Source organism: Pelobates fuscus, chromosome 5 (genome assembly GCF_036172605.1).
Source record: "Pelobates fuscus isolate aPelFus1 chromosome 5, aPelFus1.pri, whole genome shotgun sequence".
Lineage (NCBI taxonomy): Eukaryota > Metazoa > Chordata > Amphibia > Anura > Pelobatidae > Pelobates > Pelobates fuscus.
In genome coordinates, this window is record NC_086321.1 from 192,077,979 (window position 1) to 192,087,739 (window position 9,761).

Below are 9,761 nucleotides of genomic sequence, written 5' to 3' on the forward strand. Positions count from 1 at the left end.
AATATAGCATAATCATTCCCTTCAGGCTTTTTGCAGTAAACACTTATTTTTCCCAGAGGAAATGCAGTGTTTACATTATATCCTAGGGATACCTCCACTGGCCACTCCTTAGATTGCTGCTAGAGATGCTTCCTGGGGCACTGCTGCACAGTGCACACCCTCTGCATGGAAACACTGAACTTTTCTCATAGAGATGCATTTATTTAATGCATCTCTATGAGGAGATGCTGATTAACCAAGGCTGTATTTGGCTTGTGCAGGCACTGCCCCTGATCTGCCTTCTTGACACTTTCAGCCAATCCAATGCTTTCCTATGGCAAAGCATTGTGGCGGGCTCAGAACACTACTTCTGATGATGTCAGCCAAGCAGGCAGATCAGGGGCAGAGCTAGCAGCAGTAGACTGGATAAAAGTAAGATTTTGCTATATTCAGGGGGGCTAGATGGTGGTTTGTGTTCCTGACCTTATAGTACTCCTTTAAATAAACTATGAAATATGTGTGGATCTCAATATACCATGATCCACGGAGTAAATTTTTTTTTTTTATTTATTTTAACCCTAATTTTGCCACCACTGCACAGACAACAAAAGAGGTTTTATTTTTTTTATAGAAAGTAACAGATTTAGAACAAAGAAGCAATGCATATTTACCCTCAATTAATTCAAGATAACTATAATTAAAAAAAAATGTAATATATTTTGTAAATAAATTCAACTTTAATCTCCCAAAACATGTTCTTACAGGTAATGGTTGTAGCACTTCTGGTAGGTTTAAATACCTTGTCATACAGTATGAATAAAAATTATGTTCACCCAACATACACAATCCAAAGCCTGGATCACAATTGTCTGGATTGCAGTGAATTAAACAGATAATTAAGTGTAGCCTACTGGGGCTTAACATTCTTTTTGTGAATTGCCTTATGTTTCAGCTGCATTTTCTCTTTAAGTTTCTGTTCGTCTTTAAGAGCTTGCTGTTTGTCATTCCACTTTTTTATGCCTTTTTCCATTTCTGTACTAAGAACGATAACCCGTCGCTAAAACAAAATGAAGAAGAAATTAATTTACAATACCACACAGTCAATAGCAGTTTCCCACATGGCACAGGTTGTGCTTGATTTCTGTAAGCACAACTTCAGCAACCTATATGCTCAGCATCCTATACACAGAACATTAGGAGGAGTCAGTAGTAATAGTCTCCCCAAGCTTGCAGAGGGAATGCAAAGATGTACACTCCACAGATGAACTAAAGGACACATATGCACAAAATCAGTAGCATAGTGTCACTGACACAAGTAAAGGTAAACTGAAGCCTCCTCAAACACAAGGACAGATAAAGCAACACAGCTTTGACACTACCAAGTGTGATTTCTACTACAGATTAGCCATCCAGGCTCAGAGGCACATTCCACTAAATGGATATGTTAGTATTCTCTTTAGTATTCTCTTCAATTGCAGTGATTTTTGTTTTACCATTATGTAGAAATGCGCATAGTTGCATTTTTATATATGTAGCATGTCTTAGCAGTGCTACACAGCCACGGACAAATATGCAAGCAGTGTTAAATTGTGCACTCATTGTGCACAAATTCCTCATTACACATAGAAGTTATAAACACACAAACACACAATGAACTCTCCAGTTTCCACTAAGACTTACAGCAAAGGCTTCACGTTCCTCTTTTCTCCTTATCTGTCCTTTCCAGGGCACACCTGGGCGTCCATCTATAGATCACAGAAAAACAAACACATTATTTCTCAAAGTAAGCATGTTGGTCTACTTACTTAAAGAAACACTTTGGGCATCAACATGGTTTACGTGCATATTCTTGCTGTGTTTTTCTACTTCTGCAAATTTCTTTCATTTTGCTTTAAAAAAGAAAAATATTTAATGTAAAAGAATGGCTCTGTGTGAGCAGAGATACTGACCGACTTTACCTCCAGAGCCAATCACTGTCTAATTATCTGTATTTTAAAACCATGCTAAGGGGAGACGGGATAAATAATAACATGACAGTAATTGGCTATGGGTGGAGTCATGTCTGCAACTCAAATACTGATCTCTCATCGGCTGAGCTAGTTACATACTCAGAATACAGCTATTAAGGCAGTTTCTCTGTAGGGTGTATCTAAACAGGTGGAGTTGCAATGCAATTTAACGCAAAACTTATTTTCTTTCTTAGAATAACTACCGTATATACTCGAGTATAAGCCGACCCGAATATAAGCCGAGGCCCCTAATTTTACCCCAAAAAACTGGGAAAACTTATTGACTCGAGTATAAGACTAGGGTGGGAAATGCAGCAGCTACTGGTAAATTTCTAAATAAAATTAGATCCTAAAAAAAATATATTAATTGAATATTTATTTACAGTGTGTGTATAATGAATGCAGTGTGTGTATGAGTGCAGCGTGTGTGTATGAGTGCAGCGTGTGTGTATGAGTGCAGCGTGTGTGTATGAGTGCAGCGTGTGTGTATGAGTGCAGCGTGTGTGTATGAGTGCAGCGTGTGTGTATGAGTGCAGCGTGTGTGTATGAGTGCAGCGTGTGTGTATGAGTGCAGCGTGTGTGTATGAGTGCAGCGTGTGTGTATGAGTGCAGCGTGTGTGTATGAGTGCAGCGTGTGTGTATGAGTGCAGCGTGTGTATATGAGTGCAGCGTGTGTATATGAGTGCAGCGTGTGTATATGAGTGCAGCGTGTGTATATGAGTGCAGCGTGTGTATATGAGTGCAGCGTGTGTATATGAGTGCAGCGTGTGTATATGAGTGCAGCGTGTGTATATGAGTGCAGCGTGTGTATATGAGTGCAGTGTGCAGTGTGTGTGTATGAGTGCAGTGCGTGTATGAGTGCAGTGCGTGTATGAGTGCAGTGCGTGTATGAGTGCAGTGCGTGTATGAGTGCAGTGCGTGTATGAGTGCAGTGCGTGTATGAGTGCAGTGCGTGTATGAGTGCAGTGCGTGTATGAGTGCAGTGCGTGTATGAGTGCAGTGTGTGTGTATGAGTGCAGTGCGTGTGTATGAATGCAGTGCGTGTGTATGAATGCAGTGCGTGTGTATGAATGCAGTGCGTGTGTATGAATGCAGTGCGTGTGTATGAATGCAGTGCGTGTGTATGAATGCAGTGCGTGTGTATGAATGCAGTGCGTGTGTATGAATGCAGTGTGTGTGTATGAATGCAGTTTGTGTGAGTGCAGTGTGTGAGTGCAGTGTGTGTATGAGTGCAGTGTGTGTGTATGTGTGCAGTGTGTGTGTGTATGTGTATGAGTGCAGTGTGTGTATGTATGCAGTGTGTGTTGCAGTGGTGGGGGGGTGGGCAATTTTATTATTTTATTTATTATTATTTTTTTATTAGTTTAGTATTTTTTTTTTCATTATTATTTCTTCTTCTTATTTTTTATTTAATTATTATTATTTCATTTATTTTTTCGTCCCCCCTCCCTGCTTGCTAGCTGGCCAGGGAGGGGGGCTCTTACTCCCTGGTGGTCCAGTGTCATTGGTAGTTCAGTGGGGGGGAGAGGGGGGCTGCAGAGAGCGTTACTTACCTTTCCTGCAGCTCCTGTCAGCTCTCTCCTCCTCCGCGCCGTCCGGTCAGCTCTTCTGTCAGCTCCCACGGTAAGTCTCGCGAGAGCCGCGGCTCTCGCGAGACTTACACTGGGAGCTGGCAGAGGTGCTGAACGGACGGCGCGGAGGAGGAGAGAGCTGACAGGAGCTGCAGGAAAGGTAAGTAACGCTCTCTGCAGCCCCCACAGCCCCAGTCTGTATTATGGCAATGCAAATTGCCATAATACAGACTATTGACTCGAGTATAAGCCGAGTTGGGGTTTTTCAGCACAAAAAATGTGCTGAAAAACTCGGCTTATACTAGAGTATATACGGTAATTAGATTTGAATGTGAAGAAATTATAGCATGATAATGAAGCCAAGTTTAAATGCACTTAAAGGACCACTATAGGCACCCAGACCATTTCAGCTCAATGAAGTGATCTGGGTGCCAAGTCCATCTAGGGTTAACCCTGCCTGCTGTAAACATAGCAGTTTCAGAGAAACTGCTATGTTTACATTTGGGTTAATCCAGCCTCTAGTGGCGGTCTCACTGACAGCCGCTTGAGGCCCTTCCGTGCTTCTCTCTGTGATTTTCACAGTGAGAAGACGCCAGCGTCCATCGGAAAGCATTAAGAATGCTTTCCTATGGACTGACTGAATGTGCGCGCGGCTCTTGCCGCGAATGCGCATTCGGAGGAAGAGTCCCCAGCGCCGAGGGAGCCCGGCGCTGGAGAAAGGTAAGACTTTAACCCTTTCCTCCCCCTACAGCCCATGATTTAATTGTCATTTTTAGATTTTGACAACTTACATAACCAGCACTAACTTCATATACCCTGAATGAAGTCTCAAGACAGGTTTAGTAATGGAACAAAAGGAGAGAATAAGTGCATAAAGGTGACCTTATTATTTGTTTGTGTAATCTCAACACATCTTCTACTGGTATGATAACCAGTCTACATATGTATCTCCATCTATCATATCTATACATCCCCTCTGCTCTTACATCACCTGCAAAGCTCCAGTCTGGGAGGTCAGTCAAAGGGCCATATTCAGATCCACTGCGAGCAAAGCCATGTCTGTGAAAATATGAGACAGTGTAACTGAGATAGGAACTCTTGTTTAGCATTAAAACCATTTAAAAAACATAACGCAGAAATAAAGGATGGCAGAGGTAGAGATAAAGCAGGTATAGTGTCTACAAAGTCCCTTTGAATAAACAATTAAAAAAGTGCCGAATATTACATAATCACACCAAAAGTGCAAAGTGATTTTGTCACATATGCAGACTAAATAATTTTTTTCTGTACTTTTAACAGTTTTTAAAAGTATTATTGTTACTCTTTATAACTGTTTTACCATAAATTCTGTCTTGCTACTATTGTTTTTTTGTCCAATGACTTCCTCCATTTGCAGCACTCCCACACATATGGAGCCTAACATTTTCACCACCTCCCTACTAGTAAATGATGGGATTGTGTTAACATCAAAGTTTTATCAGCAGCTTTTAATGCAACAATAAATATTATGAATAATTTCCCCCCAAATTTGGGAGATATGAATCAAAATACATTTTTATACATTTTAAATAAGACTGCCCTATTTAAAATATGCTAAACATTTACATAAATGTTAAAGTAATATTCCGGGCACCAAAAAAAGTCACCAAAATGTATTTAAATATATGTGTGCGTATGCTTCCCTCTAGATTATAAACTTGTTTTTGAAGGGTGCTCATGAACCTATTGTTCCTGTAACACTTTGTAATTGCCACGTTTCTTGTTAACTTCCCGCATTCTAACACTGTATGGCGCTGCGGAATAAGTTGGTGTTATATAAATGGCAATAATAATAACAACAATTTTGGTGTGTACACCCGACGCTTAATCGGGATATACCGAGCTTGACGAGGGCTTGACACTTAGATAGAAACACAACTTTTTTTCATCCACGTACAAGAGTAATATCCAGTTTACTAGGTGTCTCGACACTCTTCATATAATGACTGTAGATGAGGTTTAGACACCATGGAGAAGTGGGGGATACCTGAACGCCGCACAAGCTCTGCCATAGGTAATCGTTATGGAGATACTCTAGACCCCGAGCACTACATCTAAGTTACGTGTTCTGCCAGGTTCCCATTGAGGTTCGGTATATGGGATTTCCCTACAGTAGTATATTGTTACTGTCAATTTCAAGGCTATAACGGAATTAAGCTCACATGTACCTTGATGTGGTCAATTGGACCTGCTCCCTCGAATGTTGAAATGTTCCTACGTGTTCACCTATTTTGTAAACGAGCAGCCAAACATGCTTGCAAGATGTCTGTTTTTTCTCAGGACACTGATTTTGCTTTCACGCTTGTGTTATTTATGTATTTTAAGCATGATTCGATGTATGAGTCATAATATTATTGTTTCTATTTGTTGACTATGCAAACACTTTTTCAATAAACAGATTTACAAAAAAAAAAAAAATTTTGGTGTGGTCATTTAGTTACATGCTTCCATTTTAGGTGAGATACATAATCTCCAAGTATATCGATCGTCTAATCTATGAATTTGCCAAACATTTTATCACCTCTGTTGTGGTGATTACAGATATGTATGCATTTATGAACCTGATTCTATCTTCAACACACAATGGCAGAGTGCCTTAATAAAAGTTGAATCTCAAAATTTTAGTGGTCATGATTCTAATACAACTATTAGTAAGCATTAAAAAAAAAATAAAAAATAGACAAAATAAAAAAATACAGGATAGATCTTTCTTCAGCAAAACAACTCACCTTATCCTAAATTCCTGCCCTGCACATAATAATGTACTGGTCTGCACGCCTCTCTGTGTGATGCAAAGCACTGCCCTGCTCTGTAGTCCACAGAGCTGTAGATTTCTTACTGAGAAGACAGACAAGCAGCAGTGAGAAATGAAATCTAGTCACAACTCTGATTTACTTTGTAAGTACACATACCTGTTTTGTGCGCATGCACAATGTCTTATGCATATGTTTTATGCCACATTTCATATGTATTATATTGGTGATTTTTTTTCCTTTTCCAGAATACCTCAAAATAATCCATCTTTCCTGCACTTTTGTGATTTATTTTTCTTGACGATTTTACTATTGATAACATATACAAATAAGTCAACTACGTAATGTTACTATGGACAAAGTAAGAGTTCTTTAATTGTTGGCTAACAGTTGGACTACTTACACTGGTGGCTCTTCACACCATAAACATCCCAGCACCCTGTTATTGTTATATTGCTTGGAGTGTCCTTAAGGGGGCACTCCAGGCACCACAACCACTACAGGTTATTGCAGTGAATAGAATTAAATGAAAACAGTAAATGCGAGCCAGTACTCTAGGTGTACTACCCAGCTGTGTGTGTATATATATATTATAAGGGAAGCATGGTGGGTATGTCAACCTCCAATCATTTCACACCAACAATTCAATAGTAAAACATATACTTTACAACATTGTCCCTGCAGAAAATGAAAACAAAGACTGTGCTGCTCTGATCTCTACTAATACAGGTGTTTACTGTCTACAGCAGTTAGTAATAGCATCCATGTCAGTGGCAGTCATAACACTTGTAACATACCCAGCAAGGGCGCCGCCATCTTTCCGCTAATCGCTTTGCCCTTCCTAGACGTCAGGTCGGGTCGTCCAATCACGGCGCTCAGTTCAATGACGTAACGTTCCCGTGTCGGCCATGTTACTTGTGGTAAGCCGTATCAAATAGCGCTGTGACTAAATAAATAGCTGGAGGCTGAGTGACTGGAATGGATTGTATCTAAGTGATCACACGGGAGATAAATACACTTTCATTGATTAGTTATTTTGATCTTTCCTGATCTTGGCTAATACCTCCACTAGTAATGTGAGTTCTCTCCCCCCCCATGTCCAGGAGAAGGTGATAAACAGCCACTGTCTTTAACACAGTTTGCTTTCACAGACAGCTAACCATTCCTCTCTTAATGCTAATCTATAGGAAGAGGTGCCTGGGTGAAAGACGTCTTGGGACTAGTTTGGCACTTTTGTACTTGCAATAAATTCCCATGCTTTAAATTTCACCCATGGAGATCATTAGCCAATAACTCCAAAGATGAAACAATATTATCCCAGCATTTCAGGGGGCAACAGGACTGGAAGCTGCCCTTCTGTTCATATTTGTAAGTGTGGGATGATGAATCACTCACCAGACAATCTGATTAGAGCTTTTAAGAACATGTTTAAAGTTAAGAAAACCAAAACATATGTTAAAGCGGCTTCGTCATTTCCAAGTATTTAATAAAGTAATTATCATTATGATAGACTTATGCTGACTGTTGAAATTCCAATGCAGTCTAAAGATACCATATGACAAAGATTATTGTTCCTGTAACTTTTTTTTTTAAGTATCTCATTTATTGTTAAATTTCAACCTTTCATAATATTGTAAAGTACGACTGAGTTGGTGCTATATAAATGTATTTATATTTGGTGCTATATAATGCCAATAATAATGAGGTTCACAAAAGCAGAGGTCCACTGTCTACTTTTGTCCAATTCCAGGAGCAGGCACAAGTGACGCTTGCCTCGCTCATCACGAGATGTGATCCATAGAGGCGCCAGGTTCCTTCACACGCCTCCATACATTCTTGCTCGTACACAAAGGAACAGCACTGACGAAGCGCCTAACAGAAGAAGTGCCAGGTGCCGAACAAGGTAGCAGGAAGAAGGCCACAAGGTACAGCGTCAGATAGGTAAACCTACCTTCAATATAGAACATATTTGGTGGTTCTGTCGAGAAATCCAGACCTACTGGACCCCGGTTATAGCAATTATAGTAAAAGTTATACCACTCCCAGCGACACTAACCCCATCCCAGGTATTATTGGGCTGGCCTAACACATTCCCAGACAGAAATAGGCAAACACTCCTGTAGTTGCTGCTGGGGGAAGCAAATGCCCAGATACCGGTACCTTGGAGATCCCCACATATACCTACTGTAAACCAGTGGATAACCAGTGGATTGATAGAGTGGAAAACACACGTACCCTAGAAGAGCTGCATTGGGCTACCCGGGGTAGGAAGCAAACTTATCTAGACACCTATAATAGTGAAAGGTGAAATATACAGTGAATGAGTCTGTGTGGTAGCAATAACAGCTACAAACCACCTGAGTGGGGACCCCTTGTAGCTCTCTAAAGAATCCTCAAAAATACATACAATAGGTGGAACACGTCTAACATGGTGCAATATTGCCAGTATAAATAACATAGAGATATTGTGGATACCAAGTACTCACAAGCCTGGAGCCAAATTATAACATATGGCTCTCATGGGTAGTGCAGAGGGACTCTTAATAGGATGTCCCCATCCTTCTTCCAGCTGGTCCTTGGGTAGTCTTTAAAGCTTCTGGGATAAAGATGAGATGTAAACCTTCTCTCCCATTAAAAAAAAGCTCTGTTTCATAGAATAAAATAAACAAAGTGCATTATGTCCAATAAAATAAAATATTTGATGGTTTTGTATAAAAAAGTTAAAACAAGTCTCAATAATTCAATATTGGTACTGCCTGGTGGCTGGTAGTTCCAAAATGTGTTTCAGCCTATAGTGGGGGCTCCCTCAGTTATAGAAAAAAAATCAAACAAGTCTCAAAGATATTGAGACTTGTTTGAACTTTTTTTTTTTTTTTGCTCTTTAAATTCTTTATTTTATTGTGCTTATAGGAAACATAGTGGCAAGTCATGCCCCAACAGCATTAACCTGCGAAGGTGTCAACATTTCATAACATAATTGGGCATTGGTAAACTTTGCACATTTGTATGGTTTAGGTTGCACAATTAAAACATAAACAGTAAACATCGTTTGTGCCCTACGTGGGAGCGTTGTCCAGGTATGGTTCTAAGTAAGTGCTGGGCACGTAGGGGCCCCCCCTTGCCGGGTATCAGTGTGTGTGTGCTCTATAGTGGGTTCACTTATGGGCCGGTAGATAAAACGGGGGGGGGGGGATTTACGGTGAGGGTACTCCAGAGTGACTATGTGCGGTCTATAAAAACCTAGCTGAGGCTGTAGCTATGGTGTCCTATGTGTAGGTGAGCTTGCCATGCTCGTCTGTGTGGTCAGCCTGTTGTGTGTGGCTACTACTTCCGACTGCTGTCTCGTGAGTACAGCAAGGGGAGGTGTGGAGTACACATTGGTCACAAGGCATATAAAGAATATAGAAAAA

At 40.5% G+C, this 9,761-nt stretch overlaps 1 protein-coding gene across 1 annotated transcript; it reads right to left on the reverse strand.

Annotated features, from left to right (window-relative positions):
* Positions 1–693: 693 nt before the first annotated feature.
* On the reverse strand, positions 694–7,255 carry MRPL52 (mitochondrial ribosomal protein L52). The gene is made up of 5 exons (XM_063457143.1): positions 7,149–7,255; positions 6,328–6,436; positions 4,551–4,618; positions 1,660–1,724; positions 694–1,036 (listed from the first exon to the last, which is right to left on the reverse strand). Exons 1-5 carry the CDS (start codon positions 7,165–7,167, stop codon positions 887–889), a joined length of 411 nt encoding a protein of 136 aa, XP_063313213.1. The 5' UTR covers positions 7,168–7,255; the 3' UTR covers positions 694–886.
* Between the last annotated feature and the right edge of the window lie 2,506 nt (positions 7,256–9,761).

Excerpts from the sequence above, each read along its gene's own strand:
- MRPL52 (XM_063457143.1), bottom strand. Across the intron at positions 4,619-6,327 it reads GGGCAGGAATTTAGGATAAG|ACATGGCTTTGCTCGCAGTG; the intron begins GTGAGTTGTTTT and ends ATATTTTCACAG. Across the intron at positions 1,725-4,550 it reads CCCAGACTGGAGCTTTGCAG|ATGGACGCCCAGGTGTGCCC; the intron begins GTGATGTAAGAG and ends TGTGATCTATAG.